A 21,046-nucleotide genomic window follows, 5' to 3' on the forward strand; every position below is an offset into this window, starting at 1 on the left:
GATTTCCGATTTTTCAATTTTCCGGTTTTTTAATTATTCTATTCTCGATTTTTCGATTTTCCATTAATCATAAAATTTTTCGATTTTTCGGTTGTTTTATTTTTCGACCTTCGTTTTTTCAACTTTCGATTATTCGATTTTCCATTTTCTGATTTTACGATTTTTCAATTTGCGATTTTTCGATTTTCGTTTTTCCGCTTTTGTGGTTTTTCGATTTTTCTGTTTGTTTCGGTTTTTATGGTTCTGCAATTTGCAGCTTTTAGATTTCAGTTTTGTTACTTTCCGATTTTCCACTTTTCGATTTTTTGATTTTTTTTCGATCGTCGTTTTTTCGATTTTTTGATTTTTCAATTTTTAGGCCTTGCAATTTTATTACTTTTCGCTTTTTCGAGTATTTGTTTCATCGAATTTTCGATTTTTCGGTTTTTCCATTTTCCGATTTTCGATTTTTCGATTTTCCATGTATAGATATTTTTCGATTTTTTTTATTTTTCGATTGTTCTGTTCGTCAGTTTTGAGACTTTGCAATTTTTACTTTTCCACTTTTCTATTATTTTAGTTTCGGATTATTGGAATTTTGAATTTTCGTTTTTTTTTAATTTTTCGATTTCCGATTTTTTAATTTTTCGATTTTTAGGTTTTTTAATTTGTCGATTCTCGATATTCCGATTTTCGATTTTTCCATTTTCCAATCTTCGATTTTTCAATTTCCAGTTTTCGATTTTCCACTTTTTGATTTTACGATTTTTCGATTTTTCTGTTCGTCAGATTTTAGGCTTTGCAATTTGTTTACTTTTCGATTTTTCGATTATTTTTTTCCAGTTTTTTGATTTTTGAATTGTCGACTTTTAGAGTTTTCAATATTATGAATTTTAGAATTTTCGGTTTTCCTATTTTTCGATTTTTGATTTTTCCATTTTTCGGTTTTTTGATTTTTCAATTCTCGGTTTTTCAATCTTGCAAATTTTCGATTTTAGATTCATTGAATTTTCGATTTTCGGTTTTTCCATTTTTAGATTTTTGATTTTCCAGTTTTGTATTTTCAGATTTTCTGTTTCTCGCATATCTGATTTATAAAATTTTCGATTTTTCGGCTTTTCGATTTTTCGATATTTGATTTTCGAATTTTCGATTGTTCAGTTTTCCATTTTTCAGACTTCAATTTTTTACTTTTCGATTTTCCAAATTTTCGAGTTTCAATTTTCAGATTTTTGATTTTTCGATTTTCTCTTTAAATCTTTGAATTTTTCGAATTTTTGATTTTTAATTTTTCCATTCTTCGGTTTTTAGACTTCAATTTTCTTTCTTTTAAATTTTTAGATATTCTATTTTCCGCTGTTCAGAATTTTCGATTTTCAGTTTTCAGACTTTCGATGATTAGAATTTTGGATTTTTCAGTTTTATGATTTTTAGAAAATTTGAGTAGTCGAATTCAATTCATCGATTTTTCCATGTTCAATTTTTCAATTTAAATTTTGCGATTTTCAATTTGTCCATTGTCGATTTTTAGAATTTTCGGTTTTTCAATTTTTCCATTCTCAACTGTTAGACTTCAATTTTGTTACTTTCCGATTTTTTGGTTTTCGATTTTCCAATTTTCAGAATTTCCAAGTTTCTTTATTCAGATTTTCGATTTTCCACTTTTCAATTTTTTGGTTTTCCCGTTTTTCAATTTTCGATTTTTCGATTTTTGAGGTTTGTGAATTTCCACTTTTCGATCGACCTAGGTATTTGATTTCATTGAATTTTCGATTTTTTGATTAGCCATTTTTAGATTTTCGATTTTTACGATTTGTATTTTTCGATTTTCTGTTTTTTGCATTTGTGAATTTCAGTTTTTCCGATTTTTGATTTTGCGCATATTTGATTAATCAAATTTTCGAAAAAGTTACCATGCTTACAAAAACTTCAAAACATCTGCAATATTTCAAAGTATTCAGTTTTGCTATTCTTGATTTCTTCAATAAAATAAATTGAATCAGTCATTAACTTTTTTGAGACACTCTGTATAACCAAATCTAAAAAATATTAACATTTTTTTTGTAATAATTTTTTTTAATAAAAATTTTACTTTATATGATATTACGCTTACGGGTTAAGTTGTTAGGTAAAATGCGTTTTTTTCGTAAAATTTTTGAAATTATTAAACAATTTAACAGGTGCTGTTCTTATTTTTATATATATTCTTGTATAAAGTAATTACCATAATTACATTATCATGCCTGTCTGTTTATATCTCTACTTTTTTTTTAGTTTTCTATATATATAAATAAGATGGATACTTTCTTTAATAACTAAAAGAGTCTATTCTCGAAAAATATTTAGTCCTCATAAAATACTCCTTTACCTACGGTCCATTACAAAGTGTACCATTTCCGGATTTGTAAATGCTAGCTTTAAATTTACAAATGCCAAAGGTAAAAAAATTAATAGAAAAAAAATAATTTGGCAGCATTAACTTTTTTCCTTTTTGTAATTTAATTTTTATTTATTTATTTTTTCTTAAATAAACCTCTTTCTTTTTAGATGTATTTATTACATTATTTTTACAATGATAATTAAACCTCAAGTATTCAGGGAAAGAATGTGCGAATTGTCAAATTGTATAAGTAATAAAATAAAAACTGTAACAAATCATCGTGTTTATAATTTAAATACCGACTTTTTTTTCTTATTGCGATTCACGATTATACGATTTGAGCAAACTACACAGTTTGCAATATTGCGTACACGAATCAATTTTTGAAATTGTAAATGAAGTGATACTTTTTAAATTGGGTGGCGACATCTAGGAATAGTTTAGGCAACGACCACCCATGACGGCTTAAAATTCGGGTCAGAAAGAACAAAGGCGCCGACACGAGCTGTCTCTACTGATTGATATCTATGCTGTGTCTATGCTGTGAATAGGTCAAGATTAGGCAACACCTTATACAGGTCAATTGTCATTATAAGCTTCAATTCGAGGTCTTCACGGTAATTACTATTCTTCTGTTTTTTTTATGCTTCGTGACCCTTAAAGCTCAAAAAATTAAGTTTCTCGTTTCCGTCTATCTCTCTAAATTACCAGATCGAATGTTGTCGAATTTTGAAAATTTTTAGGAATATCGTATGAGATGACGTCATGTCCAAATTTTACAAAACTAATAATATGTTATTTAAACTGTTAACATCCGGATATTTGGATGAAAAATCAAACTTTGAATTTTTTTTATTTTTGTTTTTTGTTCTCGCGATTTTTCTTACTTATATTTGTCGGTTTTTTCGACTTATCTATTTTTCAATTTTCCGATATTTCAATTTTGCGGTTCTTTAATTTTTCGATTTTTTAACTTTATGATTTTTCAATTTCGACGTTTCGAATTTTCGATTTCTTGGTTTTTCATTCTTCGATTTTTAAAATTTTTGATTTCCGATTTTTCAATGTTTCAATTTTGATTTTTTCTCATTTCCCGGTTTCATAATTTTTTGACATTTTCCGATTCTTCAAGTTTTTAATCTGATTCGTTTTTTCGATTTTTTAAATTTACAATTTTTCAACAGTTTTAATTTTTAATTTTCCAATTTTTCGCTTTTGCGCTGCTTCTATTTTTTAAAATTTGTATGTTTCGATTTGTCGATTTTTCAATTTCCCAATTTTTCAATTTTTCGATTTCCAAATTTCTCGGTTTTTCGAATTTTTAAAATCTACATTTTTCAATCTTTAGTTTTTTTCGACTTTTCAGTTTTCCGATTTTTAAGCCGATTCCGGAAAAACGTTTGCAGTTATCAAAGAAACGAAGCCGGAATTGAGTTTTAGAGCTCGAACTTTACAAGAAAATGTGTTTAGCTGAGTTTCGAAAATGTCAAAATTTGACCGAAATGTGTAGAAGGTTGGAAAAATTTCACTTTTCAAAAAGTTGTCTAATAATTCTGAAAAAATTTAGGGACGTAGATCTCGACGTGCTGATTCCAAAAATATAGGGTTTTGACGGTCATTTTCGAAAGAATCGCTACGAAATGCGAATTTTTGAGAATTTCTAAAAATCTCAATATTTCGACGGTCGATTCCGGAAAAACGGTTGCAGTTTAATTTTTTTTTCAATTTTTGATTTTTTTTATTTTTCCGATTTCTTAATTTTTTGACATTTCCATTTTTCCATTTTTAGAATTTTTTAATCTAATTCGGTTTTTCGATGTTTTCAAATTTTAAATTTTTCAACTTTTTAAATTACTAATTTTCCAGTTTTTCACTTTTTTATATATTTTAATATTTCAATTTCTCGGTTTTTGGACCTTTCGCCTTCTCCCTTTTTCAGTTTTTCACCAATTAAAATTTGGATCAATTTCTCGAATTTTCTTGTTTTAATTTCTTTAATTTTTCGATCTTTTAGTTTTTCAATTATTCGATATTTTAAATTCTACACTTTCAAGCTCTAGTTTTTGTGATGTTTCGATTTTGCAAATGTTTTGATTTTCGATTTTTCGAAATCTTGGTTTTCCATTTTTCGATTTTCAATATTTTTGATTTTCTATTTTTCAACGCGTCAATTTTAAAATTTTTTAATTTGTCCGTGTTTTAATTTTTTGACATTTCGAATTTTCGATTCTTCAATATTTCAATCTAATTCGGTTTTCCGGTGATTCGTCGGTTTTTCTAATTGTAAATATTTCAATTTTTTAATTCCTAATTTGCCGCGTTTTCGCGTTTTGGATTTTGGGTTGCTTCTATTTTTTTAAATTTCAATTTCTCGATTTTTCAATTTTCCAATTTCTCGGTTTTTCGCCTTCTCGATTTTTCTTTTTTTTTTTAATTTTGCTTTCGTTTTTGTGTTTCGATTTTTTGATTTCTCGATTTTTTGACATTTCGGTTTTGCGATTCTTAAATTTTTCAATATTATTCGATTTTTCGGTTTTTTAATTTCTAATTTGCCGATGTTTCGCTTTTTGGATTTTGAGCTGCTTCTATTTTTCAATTTTTTGATTTGTCAGTTCTTCAATTATTCGATTTTTTAGCTTTCGGTTTGTGATTATTTGATTTTCGATTTTTCAATTTTTCAATCTAATTCGGTTTTTTGGTGTTTCGATCTTTTTAATTTGTTTATTTTTCAACTTTTTTAATTTCTAATTTTCCGATTTATCGCTTTTGGATTTTAAGCTGCTGTGATTTTTTGAATTTTGCGATTCCCCAATTTCTCGGTTTATCGACTTTTCGCTTTCTCGAATTTTCAATTTTTCGATTTTTACAGTTTACATTTTTAAGTGTCTCGCTTTTCCAATTTATTTTAATACTAGATTTTTCATTTCTTCAATTTTACGATTTAAATTTTATTTTTTTTTTGTTTTTAACTTTTCATTTTTTGACTTTTTTTGATTATAAAAACGAATCTTGTATTTTTTAGCTTTTTTAATATTAGTTAAATTAAAAATAACTCAGAAACCTAATTTGTCTAAACGTAACCTAAAAATGTTGGTACCTTCAGGTACTTTTTACTTTAGTTGTTTCATGTTGGTAGTAAATTCGCTACAATGATCAAGACTATGCAACACATCATACACGTTTGTTGGGATTTATAATTTCCCATTTTTCGACTTTTCACTTCCTCACTTTTTTTATCTACCAGTTTCGTTTTTTCAGCTCCTACTTTTCCATGTTTGGATTTCAAAAATTTTTCATTTTCGATTTTTTACTGTTTCAATATTGATTTTTTTTCAATTCCCCGGTTTCGGCATTTGGGAGTTTCAATTTTTTTGAATTAAAAATTTTTCAAGTTGATCCAAAATTTAAATGTTGAAAAATTGGGAAAAAGCAAACTCAAGACTTAATTTAGAAACTTAAAAAAATAAAATTTAAAAAATCGAAATGTGTAAACAGTCTCTAGAAAACCTTGTATTTATTTCTTACTAAACAATTTCTTTATTTGTCCTTTTGTGAACACTATTGACACTGCTTTTGCTATCACTGCGTTGTCTGTCTTCTTTTGCAATTGTTGCTTCAGCAAGACATTCTCAGCCTTCATTGCTTCCATTTTTTTTTCAAGTTCGTTAAATTTCTGTTGTAGCTCCTTATATTTTTCCTCCCAGTTGCAAACCTCAATTGAACGAACTTCGTCAAATAAGTCTTTCCTGCAAGATATTTTTTTTGGTGATGCTAGCTCCACAATTCCTACCTCTGTAGATATAGGTCCCTTTTCACTTGGAACAGCATCGGGCATTAGCCTTCGTCTGTTTTTGGGGCTGTACTGCAGTAGTTTGTGTTGAAGCGATTTATATGAACACGAAGCAGTAAAGTGCTCAGAGCATATTCGAGCTAAAATACATATATGTTGTAACTTATTTTTCAAATAGCTGTTTCTTACCGTTTTTAACATTAATTATTTCTTTCCGACCACAGAATTTAACCCATTGTTTACAGAAGTCTTTAGCTTTCGGAAACCGATAAAATTTAATATCTCTGTTTTTTACACACTTCAGTTGGCGGTTTGAGCAACCAGACACTGCACAGTGAGACATTTTTAGTTTTGAGAAAAACTGTTAGTAAACATAACCTCAAAATATTGGTACTTTGGTTGCTTGATGTTGGTAGTAAATTTGAGACAGATCAAAATTATGCAACACGTTATACAGTGTCCAATTTAATATTTATTTCTTTCATTTTCTGTATTAATACTATTAATGGAATGAGAAAAGTCGTACACTTCATTCGTAACGTCAAACTCGATTATTGTCTGCTTTCAAATGCTGCGTTTTCATGTGGTACTTTAAATTTGAAGGATTCTTAGTTTTGTGTGGACAAAGTGTGCATTCGTACCATTTCGCGTCTTCATCGTCTAGATGCCTTGCGTTAATGTGACCCTTCAAACTGCTTATATCTTTGGACTTGTAAAGACACTTACTGCAGCGGTGCCACTTGATTTCATTCTCGTCCAAATGCCGCCGATTTATATGTTTCTTTAAAGACTGAGGGTATTTGGTTTTGTATTGGCACTTTTCACAATCAAACCATTTGATGTCATATTGTTCCGAATGCAAGGATTTCACGTGCTTCGTCAGGGTCGAAGCATCTCTAGTCTTGTATGGACACTGTTGACATTCATACCACTTGCCGTCCTTTTCGTCCAAATGACAAACGTTCACGTGTCTCGTCAAGGACTTGTTGTACTTACATCTAAATGAGCACTGCTCGCATTCGTACCATTTCGCGTCTTGGTCGTCCAGATGCCGTGCGTTAATGTGTTTTTTCAAACCGCTTTTGTCTTTGCTTTTGAAAGGACACAGAGTGCAGTGGTGCCACTTTATTTCGTCCTCGTCCAAATGCCGCGCATTCACGTGTTTATTTAAAGCTTGCCGGTATTCGGTTTTGTAGTCGCATTTTTCACAGTTGTACCATTTGATGTCGTATCGGTTCGAATGTCGCGTTTTCACGTGTTTCTGTAAAACCCTCTTGAATGTTGTTTTAAATGGACACTCGTTGCACTGATACCACGTGGGAATTTTTCCATTCGAGTGCTGGCTTATCAAGTGACGCTTTAAGTTCAAACTGATTCTAGTCTTGTACGGGCACTGTTCGCATTCATACCAGTTGTCGTCGTTTTCGTCCAAATGACAACGGTTCACGTGTCGAGCCAAAGATGAGTTGTGTTTACATCTAAATGAGCACTGTTTACATTTGTACCATTTGCCGTCAAGGTCGTCTACATGTCGTGCGTTAATGTGCTTTTTCAAACCGGCTTTTTCGTTACATTGTTGACACTCGTTCATGTGACATAACCATTTAAGCGAAAAATGCGTTTCAAAGCCGCACTTTCCACAAACGTAGTTTTTATTTTTGTATTGTAGGATTAAATCGTCGTTTTCGTGTTTAATTCCATGATGTTCTTTAGTGTGTTGCTTGAAAAGCAACGTTAGTTCGGTTTGAAAATTGCAGTGTTTGCAATGGTAAGAATCAAGGGGGTTTTCACACTTAAACGATGACAAGCGCGACTGATGGCGGCGAATGTGGTTCATCATCAGAAAAAACGATGGTGTAACGCATGGGGAAATTTTACAATCGTGGACTTTTACCAGGGAAGAGGTCTTGTGTGCCGTGTACGTTACGGAATGTTTCAAAGTTTCCGTTTCAACTGGTCTGAAATTCATGCGGTATTGTTACATCAAAAGGTTATTATAAAAACGAATCTTGTTTAACGTACCTGTAAATTAAATTACAAACAATTCAAATTGTTTTCGACATAACCTAAAAATGTTGGTACTTTTTACTTTAGTCGTTTCATATTGGTAGTATATTCGTTAAATAGACCACGATTATGCAACACGTTATACACCTTTTTTTCGTGTAGGGTTACATTATGTAGTGAGTTGGTATGGGATTGATAACTAGACGTCACACTAACTGTAGTTTATTTATTACTTTTGGTCGTTTATAATAACACGGTGAGAATGACTATGTCATTACAATGTACTTATTCTTATTGTTATTTTACATTTTTGTAGTTACTTTTTATACTTTTTGAAAATGCGTTTTTAATGGCAAAAGTATGTATGTCACAGAAGGTTAGACAACAAATCGGAAAAATCGAAAAATCAAAACATCCAAAAATCGAAACATTAAAAAATCAAAATATCTGAAAATTGAAAATCCAGAAATTGAAAAGTTCTCAATATTCAAATCCTGAAAAATTGAGTATTGAAAACTTGAAAAATTGAGAAATCCAAGCATCAAAAAATAGTAAAATTGAAAAATGTAAAATTTAAAAATCCAAAAATTGAGAAATAAAAGAAAAGAAAAATCGAAAATTTAAAAATTCGAAATATTGAAAAATTAAAATATCGAAAAAGTGGAGAATTGGGAAATCGAAACACCAAAAAAATCAAAAAACAGAAATCTAAAATTCAAAAATCAAAAAATTGAACACTCGAAAAGCCAAAAAGTCGAAAATTCGAAACATCGGAATGTTCAAAAACTGAAACATCGAGAAATCAAAACATCAGCAGTAGAGGAGTCAAAAAATCAAAAAATTAAGAAATCAAATTAGACCAAAATTGAAAAATCGAAAAGTTAATAATTGAAAAACTGAAACATTTTAAATGAGAAAAAATCGGTAAACCGAAAAATTGAAAAATCTAAAAATCGAGAAATTGAACAATCTAAAAATTAAACAATTTAAAAATCGAAGAATTGGAAAGCCAAAAAATCTAAACCGAGAACTTGAAAAATTGAATGATCGACAAATCAAAACATCAAGGAAAGCAAAAAAATTAACGGAAAATCTAGAACTTAAAAATTGAAAAATTAAAATACCTATTGAAAAATTGAAAAACCCAGAAATCAAAACATCAAAAAATGGAAAAATTGAAGAACCGAAACATTGCAAAATCCCAGAACTGAAATACTGAAAAACTGAAAAATGGAAGGAAAACTGAAATCTTGAAAAACTGAAAAATGGAAAGAAAATTGAAGAATCGGAAAAGTGAAAAAATCCAAAACTGAAAATTGAAAAATTCAGAAATCGAAAAATTGAAAAATCACAATTGAAGAAAGAATTGAAAAATCGAGAAATAGAGAAATGGGAAAATAAAAAAATCAGTTAATCGAAAAATTGAGAAATCGAAAAATTTAGAAAAGTCAAAAATTGAAAACTGAAAAATAAAAAAATTTAAAAACCGTAAAACTGAAACATCGGAAAATTGAGAAATCGAAAAATGAAGAAATTCGAGAAACCGAAAATATGAAGAATCGAGAAATCGAAGAATCGATAAATTGAAAAATCCCAATAGTAATATGTCGAAAAATTGAGAAATCTAAATCGAGCAAAACTGAAGCATCGTAAAGTTAATAAATTGAAAAACTGAAAATTTTTGAAAAACAAATCGTATCAAAAACTAAAAATTCAAAAAATCGAGAAATTGAACAATCAAAAAATCAAAACATTGAAATCCCAGTAAGTTGATAAATTGGAAAATTTAAAAAACAAAAATTTTAAAAATCCAAGAATTGAACAACAAAAAAAATCCAAGCCTGAAAACTCAGAAAATCGAATGATCGAGAACTCAAAACATCAAAGAAAACAAAAAATCTAAAATTTAAAAATTCGACAAATTGAAAAATCATGGAACTGAAAAATCGAAAAGTCGAGATAGCGAGAAATCTAAAAACCTAAAACTTTAAAAACTGAAAAATTAAAACATCGAAAAATTTTAAAACCGAGGGAACACAATATCAAAAATTTGAAAAATTGAAGAAACGAAATATTGCAAAATTCCAAAGCTGAAATATTGAAAAACTTAAAAATGGAAGGAAAATTAAAGAATCGAAACAGTGAAAAAATCCCAAATTGAAATATTGAAAAATTGAGAAATGGAGAAATGGGAAAATCAAAAAAATCGGTCTAAAGAGTTTAGACAGTACTTCCCTCGCTATCGGAAACGTGACGACTGCATGCCTATTATGTTTTTTCTTTCACATTAGATTTCAAAGCATCAGGTTCTGTAGTTCCTGATTAAATCAATAAAATAAATTTACGCATTCATTAATTTTTGGGGTCATCCTGTAAATGCAAATCCAAAAAAACATGAATGGAATGATAAATCACAAGAAGATACTCATCATATTTTATACATTTTATATAGGATTTATTCAGCAAAATTTTGGGGTGGCGTCATCCATTTTTTAGGGGGGATGAGTAAATATATTTTGATCAAAAATTTTGCCATGCTTATGATAAATTTAAAACATTTCCAAGATTTCAAAGCATTCGGTTTTGTAGTTCCTGATTAAACTAATAAAATAAATTTGCGCATTCATTAAATTTTTTGAGTCACCCTAAATATCCGAATCCAAAAAATATTAATGGGATGATAAATTACAAGAAGAGACTCATCATATTTTGTACATTTTAGATAGGATTTATTCAGCAAAATTTTGAGTTGACGTGATGAATTTTTTAGAGGGGATAAGTAAATATATTGTGATTAAAACGGTCCTCGTTTAATAACAAAAAAATATTGTTCGTCTATGAAACAAGCTCGTCTTAGACAAAGTATTGGTAAAAAAATATGTCGGAAAAAAATGTATGTATGGTGGTCCCGATTGCGATTATTGTTTAAATATTTTTTAGATAATCCTGACATGGATGTAGAAACATTTGTTACAGCCAAAGAGGTTTTTTTGAGAAAATTATCTTTGAATTTAGACCAAATTGAAATAGACACTAGGCAACAGGCACATTTGGGCAAAAGAAAGAGAAATTAGGGTTATGGCTTCAAATTTTGGACGTATTTACAAACTTAGACCGACTACAACAACAGCTAAAACTGTGGAGTCTCTGTTGTACAGTACATTTAGAGGTAATAGTCATACATACTATGGACAACAAAGTGAGGAAAAAGCTGTCAAGTGTTTTGAAATAAATAAAAATATAAAAACTGAATGGTGTGTCTTTATTTCAAAACAATTTCCTTACATAGCTGCTAGTCCAGACAGGGTGCTAGAGGATAGGAGTGCATTAGTCGAAATTAAATGCCCTCAAAATCGCAAGATTTGTCTCCCGAAGAAGCGGTTAGAAAAAAAAAAATCAAATTTTGTACATTGACAGACAGAGAATTGAAAGTAAAAAAAATCATGGTTACTACTTTCAAGTCCAATGCTTGTTACGGGTATTTCACAAGTTTATTTTGTTGTGTGGACACCCAAACGAATTAATATAGAAAAAAACGAAGAAATATGTAAAAAGATGACAGATAAACTTGCAGATTTTACTTTGACGCGTTATTGCCCGAAATCATTGATTTAAGAAGAAGGAGGAACCTGATTTTGCGAGAGATTTTTTTAAAATAAATAAAATTTGTTTCTGTTTTTTTATGTATTTCTCATTTGTCGACTTTTTTTTTATTTCAGATTTTTAAACGTTTAGATTTTTCGTCATCAATTTTTCCTTTTTCGGTTGTTTAAATTTTAAAATTTTCCGATTTTAATTTTTCATTTTTAGATTTTTCGATCTTTCAACTTTTGGTTGTTTCCATTTTTCAATGCGATTATAAACACTAATTCTGGATTTTTTACCTCTTCGTTAAATAATAAATAATTGATGAAATCAAATTTGTCGAAACATAACCTCAAAATGTTGGTACTTTGGTTGCTTACTGTTGGCAGCAAATTTGTGACAGTTCAAAATTATGCAACACGTTATACAGTTACAAGTCGTTTAATTTTTAATTCTTTTATTTTCTATATCAATGGAACGAGAAAAGTGTAAGTCTGCATGGACATTCACCACGACTGTACACTTTGTTTGAACTTCACAATTAAACTCGATTTTTGTCTGCTATTACGTTGTCACTTTTCGCATTCGAGTGGCGCCTTTTTGTGTGGGAGTTTAAATTTGAAGGATTCTTAGTTTTGTATGGGCAATGTGTGCATTCGTACCATTTCGCTTCTTGGTCGCTCAGATGCTGAGCGTTAATGTGACCTTTCAAACCTCCTTTGTTTTTGCTCTTGAACGAACACTCACTGCAGTGGTGCCACTTGATTTCATTCTCGTCCAAATGCCAGCGATTTATATGATTCTTTAAAGCATGGGGGTATTTGGTTTTGAATTGGCACTTTACACAATCATACCATCTGATGTCATTTTGATCCAAATGCTGCAATTTCACGTGCTTCTTTAGAGGCGAACAATATCTAGTTTTGAACGGACACTGTTTACATTCATACCACTTGGTGTCTCGGTCGTTCAAATGCCGCGCTTTCACGTGTTTCTGTAAATCCCCCTCGAAAGTTGTTTTAAATCGACACTCCTTGCACTGATACCACGTGATACTTTTTTTAATCGAATGGTTGTTTAACAGGTGACGCATTAGTTTCGAATTTTCTCTAGTCTTGTGTAGACACTGTGGGCATTCAAACCACTTGCCGTCCTTTTCGTCCAAATGAAAAGCGATCACATGTCGCCACAAAGATTGGTTGTGTTTAGATCTAAATGAGCACTGTTTACATTCATACCATTTCGCGACAATGTCGTCCAGATGCCGTGCGTTAATGTGGTTTTTCAAACCGGGTTTTCCTTTACTCTTGAAGGTACAGTCAGCGCAGTGGTACCACTTGATTTTGTCCTCGACCAAATGCTGCATTTTCAAGTTTGGTTGTTCTTTAGTTTGTTGACACTCTCGCATGTGACATAACCATTTAAGCAAAAAATGCGACTCAAATCCGCACTTTTCACAAACGTACTTTTGATTTTTGTGCTGTACAATTAAATCGTCGTTTTCGTGTTTAATTCCATGATTTTCTTTAATGTGTTGCTTGAAAAGCAACGTTAGTTCGGTTTGAAAATTGCAGTGTTTGCAATGGTGAGAATCAAGGGGGTTTTCGCAGTTAAAAGGTACCAAAGGCGACTGATGGCGGCGTATGTGGTTCTTCATCAGGAAAAACGATGTTGTAACGTACGGGCAAATTTTACAAGCGTGGACATCGATCAGAGAGTGTTTCTTGGGGGCCGTGACGGATTCGGCATATTGCAAAGTCACCATTTCGACTAGTCTGAAATTTATTCAAAGATGATCATAATAAAGAATCTTGAATTTTTACCTCTGAGTTAAATTAAAAACAAAACAAGAAGTCACATTGGTTTAAACATAACCTAGAACTGTTGATACCACGTTGATACTTTAGTTGCTTAATGTTGGTAGTCAATTGGTGACCGATCAAGGTTATGTAACTCTTTATGCACGTTTAAGGGTTTGCACGATCCACAGACCAATAAGGAATTCTTCGTCTGTGGTAAAATCTCACTGAATTGTCCGTCAAAAAATTTTGAGATTTTAGATAATTTTATTGCGATTGACAATTTTGTAACCCCAATTCTAGGTGTTACGAAGTTAAATTTAATTAAAAGTGTTAAAAGGTATTGTCGAACATTTAAGTCATAAAAAGTGTTTTTACAGTCATTTGGATGTCTCAAGATTATGAATAAAAAATTTTTGGGGGCTACATTTAATAAAGATAAATTACAATTGAAAACTAAGTCAGTGAAATATTTTCGTCTCAAGGTGTTGAAACTGATTCAGACAGAATCAAAGCAATACTGGCCACTAAAGATCCAAAAATTAAAAAAGAGCTTCAGAGTATATTAGGGATAATATATATATATATAACAATTAAATATCACAGTTTCCGTCTGTCAGTCTGTTGACAGGTAATACCCGAAATTACCGAGTAAAATGACATACTGCTCTGCTTCTGGTTTATGAATCCGTCTTGAATTTTTACTCAATCGAACTTTGAGATTTTTTGATTGTTCGACTTTTTCACTCGTCAATTTTACGATATTTCAGTTCCGGGATTCCTCAATGGTTCGATTTTTTAATTTTTGAGTCTTCGTTTTCACAATTTTTAAACATTTAAATTTTGGATCAATTTCTTGATTTTTCAATTAATCAGTTTATTTTAATTTGTGACGTCAAACTCGATTTTTGTCTGCTATTAGATGGTCACTTTTCGCTTTCAAGTGTTGCGTTTTTATGTGGTAGTTTAAATTTGAAGGATGTTTAGTTCTGTGTGAACAGTGTGTGCATTCGTACCATTTCGCATCGTAGTCGCTAAGATGCCGTGCGTTAATGTGACTTTTCAAACTTGCTTTGTTTTTGCTCCTAAACGCACACTCACTGCAATGGTGCCACTTGATTTCATTCTTGTCCAAATGCCAGCGATTTATATGAATCCTTAAAGACTGGGGATATTTGGTTTTGAATTCGCAATTTTCACAATCATACCATTTGATGTCAAATCGTTCCAAATGCTGAGAATTCACGTGCTTCTTTAGGGCCGAACAATTTCTAGTCTTAAATGGACACTGTGTACATTCATACCACTTCGCGTCTTGGTCGTCCAGATGCCGTGCGTTAATGTGTCTTTTCAAACCGTCTTTGTCTTTGGACTTGTATGGACACTCACTGCAGTGGTGCCACTCTATTTCGTCCTCGTCCAAATGCCGCGCATTCATGTGTTTATTTAATTTAAACCGCCATTTGGTTTTGTATTGGCATTTTTCACAATCGTACCATTTAACAAAGTGTCGGTTCGAATGTCGCGCATTCACGTGCATCTCTAAAACCCTGTCGAAGGTTGTTTTAAATGTACACTCGTTGCACTGATACCACGTGATACTTTCTCCATTTGAATGCTGGCTTATCATGTGACTCCTTAATTTCGAATATTCTCTAGTCTTGTAAGGACACTGTTGGCATTCGTACCACTTGCCGTCCTTTTTGTCTAAATGACAACTGATCACATGTCGCGACAAAGAGTGGTTGTATTTAGATCTAAATGAGCACTGTTTACATTCGTACCATTTCGCGACAAGGTCGTCTAAATGTCGTGCGTTAATGTGCCTTCTCAAACCGCGTTTTCCTTTACTCTTGAAAGTACACTCAGCGCAGTGCAGCCACTTGATTTTGTCCTCAACCAAAAAATGCTGCAATTTCGAATTTGGTTGTTGACACTCTTTCCTGTGACGTAACCATTTAAGCGAAAAATGCGTCTCAAATCCGCACTTTCCACAAACGTACTTTTGATTATTGTGCTGTACAATTAAATCGTCGTTTTCGTGTTTAATTCCACGATGTTCTTTAATGTGTTGCTTGAAAAGCAACGTTAGTTCAGTTTGAAAATTGCAGTGTTCGCAATGGTAAGAATCAAGGGGGTTTTCACAGTTAAAAGATTCCAAAGGCGACTGATGGCGCCGAACGTGGTTTATCATCAGAAGAAACGATGTTGTAACGTATGGGCAAATTTTACAGGCGTGGACATTAACCAGAGAGGGTTTCTTGGGGGCCGTGACGGATTTGGAAAACTGCAAAGTCACCATTTCGACTAGTCTGGAATTAATGCAGTATTGTTACGTTAAAAGTTTACTATAAAAACGAATCTTGTGTTACGTACCTGTAAATTAAATTAAAAACAATTTAAACTGTTTTCAATGTGTTTTCGACATAACCTCAAAATATTGGTGCTTTTTATTTTAGTCGCTTCATGTTGGTAGTAAATTAGTTAAATAGATCCAGGGTATGCAACACGTTATACATGATTTGTCATTTTCATGTTCGAATCGAGTTCATCGGACAAACTACAATTTTCATATTTTTTTGATGTTTCGTGACTTTCAGAGTACGAAAGAGTAGGTGTATATTTATTAGGAGTGTCGTATGAGATGGCGTAATATAAAAATTTTACAGTAGTAAATGTTACTTAAATTGTAAAAAATGGCATACTGCCCTGCTTCTGGTTTATAACTCTGTGTTGAATTTTTACCCAAGACATGCAGAGTTGCATTTTTAAATTTTCCAACGTTTCAGTGTTGGGATTTTTCGATTCTTTAATTTTTCAATCTTGTTCGCTTTTTAATAATAAATATAATTTTTATTCATGGTTTCAAAAGTACATTTTTCGCATTCAAGTGGCGCCTTTTTATGTGGTCGTTTAAATTCGAACAACTCTCACTTCTGTGTGGACAATATCTGCATTCGTACCAACTTCACGTCCTGATCATCTAGATGCCGTGCGTTAATGTGATCTTTCAAACTGCTCATATCTTTGCACTTGTAATAACACTCACTTGATTTCATTCTCGTCCGAATGGCGCCGATTTATATGTTTCTTTAAAGACTGAGGGTATTTGGTTTTGTATTGGCACTTTTCACAATCAAACCATTTGATGTCATATTGTTCCGAATGCAGGGATTTCACGTGCTTCGCTAGGGTCGAAGCCTCTCTAGTTTTGTATGGACACTGTTGACATTCATACCACTTGCCGTCCTTTTCGTCCAAATGACAAACGTTCACGTGTCTCGTCAAGGACTTGTTGTATTTACATCTAAATGAGCACTGTTCGCATTCGTACCATTTCGCGTCTTGGTCGTCCAGATGCCGTGCGTTAATGTGTTTTTCAAACCGCTTTTGTCTTTGCTTTTGAAAGGACACAGAGTGCAGTGGTGCCACTCGATTTCGTCCTCGTCCAAGTGGCGCGCATTCACGTGTTTATTTAAAGCTTGCCGGTATTCAGTTTTGTAGTCGCATTTTTCACAATTGTACCATTTGATGTCGTGTCGGTTCGAATGTCGCGTTTTCACGTGTTTCTGTAAATCCCCCTCGAAAGTTGTTTTAAATAGACACTCGTTGCATTGATACCATGTGATACTTTTTCCATTCGAGTGTTGGTTTATTAGGTGACGCTTTAAGTTCAAACTGATTCTAGTCTTGTACGGGCACTGTTCGCATTCATACCAGTTGTCGTCGTTTTCGTCCAAGTGACAACGGTTCACGTGTCGAGACAAAGATGAGTTGTGTTTACATCTAAATGAGCACTGTTTACATTTGTACCATTTGCTGTCAAGGTCGTCTACATGTCGTGCGTTAACGTGCTTTTTCAAACCGGCTTTTTCGTTACATTGTTGACACTCGTTTGTGACATAACCATTTAAGCGAAAAATGCGTTTCAAAGCCGCACTTTACACAAACATACTTTTGATTATTGTATTGTAGGATTAAATCGTCGTTTTCGTGTTTAATTCCATGATGTTCTTTAGTGTGTTGCTTGAAAAGCAACGTTAGTTCGGATTGAAAATTGCAGTGTTTGCAATGGTAAGAATCAAGGGGGTTTTCACACTTAAACAATGACAAGCGCGACTGATGGCGGCGAATGTGGTTCATCATCAGAAAAAACGAGGTTGTAACGCATGGGGAAATTTTACAATCGTGGACTTTTACCAGGGAAGAGGTCTTGTGTGCCGTGTACGTTATGGAATATTTCAAAGTTTCCGTTTCAACTAGTCTGAAATTCATGCAGTATTGTTACATCAAAAGGTTATTATAAAAACGAATCTTGTTTAACGTACCTGTAAACTAAATTACAAACAATTCAAATTGTTTTCGATATAACCTCAAAAAGTTGGTACTTTTTACTTTAGTCGTTTCATATTGGTAGTATATTCGTTAAATAGACCACGATTATGCAACACGTTATACACCTTTTTTTCGTGTAGGCTTACATTATGTAGTGAGTTGGTATGGGATTGATAACTAGACGTCACACTAACTGTAGTTTATTTATTACTTTTGGTCGTTTATAATAACACGGTGAGAATGACTATGTCATTACAATGCACTTATTCTTATTGTTATTTTACATTTTTGTAGTTCCTTTTTATACTTTTTGAAAATGCGTTTTTAATGGCAAAAGTATGTACGTCACAGAAGGTTAGACAACAAATCGGAAAAATCGAAAAATCAAAACACCCAAAAATCGAAACATTAAAAAATCAAAAAATCAAAATATCTGAAAATTGAAAATCCAGAAATTGAAAAGTTCTCAATATTCAAATCCTGAAAAATTGAGTATTGAAAACTTGAAAAATTGAGAAATCCAAGCATCAAAAAATAGTAAAATTGAAAAATGTAAAATTTAAAAATCCAAAAATTGAGAAATAAAAGAAAGGAAAAATCGAAAATTTAAAAATTCGGAATATTGAAAAATTAAAATATCGAAAAATTGAAGAATTGGGAAATCGAAACACCAAAAAAATCAAAAAACAGAAATCTAAAATTCAAAAATCAAAAAATTGAACACTCGAAAAGCCAAAAAGTCGAAAATTCGAAACATCGGAATGTTCAAAAACTGAAACATCGAGAAATCAAAACATCAACAGTAGAGGAGTCAAAAAATCAAAAAATTAAGAAATCAAATTAGACCAAAATTGAAAAACCGAAAAGTTAATAATTGAAAAACTGAAACATTTTAAATGAGAAAAAATCGGTAAACCGAAAAATTGAAAAATCTAAAAATTGAAAAATCTAAAAATCGAGAAATTGAACAATCTAAAAATTAAACAATTTAAAAATCGAAGAACTGGAAAGCCAAAAAATCTAAACCGAGAACTTGAAAAATTGAATAATCGACAAATCAAAACATCAAGGAAAACAAAAAAATTAACGGAAAATCTAGAACTTAAAAATTGAAAAATTAAAATACCTATCGAAAAATTGAAAAACCCAGAAATCAAAACATCAAAAAATGGAAAAATTGAAGAACCGAAACATTGCAAAATCCCAGAACTGAAATACTGAAAAACTGAAAAATGGAAGGAAAACTGAAATCTTGAAAAACTGAAAAATGGAAAGAAAATTGAAGAATCGGAAAAGTGAAAAAATCCAAAACTGAAAATTGAAAAATTCAGAAATCGAAAAATTGAAAAATCACAATTGAAGAAAGAATTGAAAAATCGAGAAATATAGAAATGGGAAAATAAAAAAATCAGTTAATCGAAAAATTGAGAAATCGAAAAATTTAGAAAAGTCAAAAATTGAAAACTGAAAAATAAAAAAATTTAAAAATCGTAAAACTGAAACATCGGAAAATTGAGAAATCGAAAAATGAAGAAATTCGAGAAACCGAAAATACGATGAATCGAGAAATCGAAGAATCGATAAATTGAAAAATCCCAATAGTAATATGTCGAAAGATTGAGAAATCTAAATCGAGCAAAACTGAAGCATCGTAAAGTTAATAAACTGAAAAACTGAAAATTTTTGAAAAACAAATCGTATCAAAAACTAAAAATTCAAAAAATCGAGAAATTGAACAATCAAAAAATCAAAACATTGAAATCCCAGTAAGTTGATAAATAGGAAAATTTAAAAAACAAAAATTTTAAAAATCCAAGAATTGAACAACAAAAAAAATCCAAGCCTGAAAACTCAGAAAATCGAATGATCGAGAACTCAAAACATCAAAGAAAACAAAACATCTAAAATTTAAAAATTCGACAAATTGAAAAATTATGGAACTGAAAAATCGAAAAGTCGAGATAGCGAGAAATCTAAAAACCTAAAACTTTAAAAACTGAAAAATTAAAACATCGAAAAATTTAAAAACCGAGGAAACACAATATCAAAAATTTGAAAAATTGAAGAAACGAAATATTGCAAAAATCCAAAGCTGAAATATTGAAAAACCTAAAATTGGAAGGAAAATTAAAGAATCGAAACAGTGAAAAAATCCCAAATTGAAATATTGAAAAATTGAGAAATGGAGAAATGGGAAAATCAAAAAAATCAGTCTAAAGAGTTTAGACAGTACTTCCCTCGCTATCGGAAACGTGACGACTGCATGCCTATTATGTTTTTTCTTTCACATTAGATTTCAAAGCATCAAGTTCTGTAGTTCCTGATTATATCAATAAAATAAATTTACGCATTCATTAATTTTTGGGGTCATCCTGTAAATGCAAATCCAAAAAAACATGAATGGAATGATAAATCACAAGAAGAGACTCATCATATTTTATACATTTGATATAGGATTAATTCAGCGAAATTTTGGGGTGGCGTCATCCATTTTTTAGGAGGGATGAGTAAATATATTTTGATCAAAAATTTACCATGCTTATGATAAATTTAAAACATTTCCAAGATTTCAAAGCATTCGGTTTTGTAGTTCCTGATTAAACTAATAAAATAAATTTGCGCATTCATTAAATTTTTTGAGTCACCCTAAATATCCGAATCCAAAAAATATGAATGGGATGATAAATTATAAGAAGAGACTCATCATATTTTGTAGATTTTAGATAGGATTTATTCAGCAAAATTTTGAGTTGACGTGATGAATTTTTTAGAGGGGATAAGTAAATATATTGTGATTAAAACGGTCCTTGTTTAATAACAAAAAAATATTGTTCGTCTATGAAACAAGCTCGTCTTAGACAAAGTATTCGTAAAAAAATATGTCGGAAAAAAATGTATGTATGGTGGTCCCGACTGCGATTATTGTTTAAATATTTTTTAGATAATCCTGACATGGATGTAGAAACATTTGTTACAGCCAAAGAGGTTTTTTTGAGAAAATTATCTTTGAATTTAGACCAAATTGAAATAGATACTAGGCAACAGGCACATTTGGGCAAAAGAAAGAGAAATTAGGGTTATGGCTTCAAATTTTGGACGTATTTACAAACTTAGACCGACTACAACAACAGCTAAAATTATGGAGTCTCTGTTGTACAGTACATTTAGAGG

The 21,046-nt window shown here is 31.2% G+C and overlaps 5 protein-coding genes across 6 annotated transcripts; all 5 read right to left on the reverse strand.

Moving 5' to 3' along the window:
* Positions 1–5,837: 5,837 nt before the first annotated feature.
* On the reverse strand, positions 5,838–8,248 carry LOC135140548 (zinc finger protein 711-like). The gene is made up of 3 exons (XM_064071144.1): positions 8,172–8,248; positions 6,339–8,107; positions 5,838–6,289 (listed from the first exon to the last, which is right to left on the reverse strand). The coding sequence occupies exon 2, from the start codon at positions 7,987–7,989 to the stop codon at positions 6,691–6,693; it is 1,299 nt and encodes a 432-aa protein (XP_063927214.1). The 5' UTR covers positions 7,990–8,107; positions 8,172–8,248; the 3' UTR covers positions 5,838–6,289; positions 6,339–6,690.
* LOC135140362 (THAP domain-containing protein 1-like) lies at positions 5,874–6,492 on the reverse strand. Its single transcript, XM_064070856.1, has 2 exons — positions 6,339–6,492; positions 5,874–6,289 (listed from the first exon to the last, which is right to left on the reverse strand). Exons 1-2 carry the CDS (start codon positions 6,490–6,492, stop codon positions 5,874–5,876), a joined length of 570 nt encoding a protein of 189 aa, XP_063926926.1.
* A 3,951-nt stretch (positions 8,249–12,199) lies between the features above and the next one.
* Positions 12,200–13,639, reverse strand: LOC135140572 (zinc finger protein 711-like). Its single transcript, XM_064071179.1, has 2 exons — positions 13,565–13,639; positions 12,200–13,516 (listed from the first exon to the last, which is right to left on the reverse strand). The coding sequence occupies exon 2, from the start codon at positions 13,504–13,506 to the stop codon at positions 12,283–12,285; it is 1,224 nt and encodes a 407-aa protein (XP_063927249.1). The 5' UTR covers positions 13,507–13,516; positions 13,565–13,639; the 3' UTR covers positions 12,200–12,282.
* Positions 13,640–13,910: 271 nt separating this feature from the next.
* On the reverse strand, positions 13,911–16,009 carry LOC135140438 (zinc finger Y-chromosomal protein-like). 2 transcript variants are annotated; one of them, XM_064070980.1, is made up of 3 exons: positions 15,917–16,009; positions 14,749–15,852; positions 13,911–14,697 (listed from the first exon to the last, which is right to left on the reverse strand). In XM_064070980.1, the coding sequence occupies exons 2-3, from the start codon at positions 15,840–15,842 to the stop codon at positions 14,436–14,438; spliced, it is 1,356 nt and encodes a 451-aa protein (XP_063927050.1). In that variant the 5' UTR covers positions 15,843–15,852; positions 15,917–16,009; the 3' UTR covers positions 13,911–14,435. The 2 variants fall into 2 exon arrangements, with proteins under 2 accessions (XP_063927050.1, XP_063927049.1); XM_064070979.1 differs by having other exon boundaries at positions 13,912–15,852.
* Positions 16,010–16,519: 510 nt separating this feature from the next.
* Positions 16,520–17,815, reverse strand: LOC135140363 (zinc finger Y-chromosomal protein-like). Its single transcript, XM_064070857.1, has 4 exons — positions 17,486–17,815; positions 16,926–17,430; positions 16,590–16,884; positions 16,520–16,523 (listed from the first exon to the last, which is right to left on the reverse strand). The coding sequence occupies exons 1-4, from the start codon at positions 17,813–17,815 to the stop codon at positions 16,520–16,522; spliced, it is 1,134 nt and encodes a 377-aa protein (XP_063926927.1).
* Positions 17,816–21,046: the final 3,231 nt, after the last annotated feature.

Source organism: Zophobas morio, unplaced genomic scaffold (genome assembly GCF_036711695.1).
Source record: "Zophobas morio isolate AGI-343-1 ecotype UQ-CSIRO unplaced genomic scaffold, CSIRO_AGI_Zmor_V1 ptg000040l, whole genome shotgun sequence".
Classification (NCBI taxonomy): Eukaryota; Metazoa; Arthropoda; class Insecta; order Coleoptera; family Tenebrionidae; genus Zophobas; species Zophobas morio.

What these genes read in the sequence shown, in the direction of transcription:
- LOC135140548 (XM_064071144.1), bottom strand. Translation starts at nt 7,989, where the DNA reads ATGATGAACCACATTCGCCGCCATCAGTCGCGCTTGTCATCGTTTAAG.
- LOC135140362 (XM_064070856.1), bottom strand. Translation starts at nt 6,492, where the DNA reads ATGTCTCACTGTGCAGTGTCTGGTTGCTCAAACCGCCAACTGAAGTGT. An exon ending in AATAATTAATGTTAAAAACG is followed by an intron (nt 6,290 to 6,338) that starts GTAAGAAACAGC and finishes TATGTATTTTAG; the next exon opens with CTCGAATATGCTCTGAGCAC.
- LOC135140572 (XM_064071179.1), bottom strand. Translation starts at nt 13,506, where the DNA reads ATGGTGACTTTGCAATATGCCGAATCCGTCACGGCCCCCAAGAAACAC.
- LOC135140363 (XM_064070857.1), bottom strand. Translation starts at nt 17,815, where the DNA reads ATGAATTTCAGACTAGTTGAAACGGAAACTTTGAAATATTCCATAACG. An exon ending in ATAATCAAAAGTATGTTTGT is followed by an intron (nt 17,431 to 17,485) that starts GTAAAGTGCGGC and finishes GTCACAAACGAG; the next exon opens with TGTCAACAATGTAACGAAAA. An exon ending in CAAAAGCAAAGACAAAAGCG is followed by an intron (nt 16,885 to 16,925) that starts GTTTGAAAAACA and finishes TGGACGACCAAG; the next exon opens with ACGCGAAATGGTACGAATGC.
- LOC135140438 (XM_064070979.1), bottom strand. Translation starts at nt 15,842, where the DNA reads ATGGTGACTTTGCAGTTTTCCAAATCCGTCACGGCCCCCAAGAAACCC.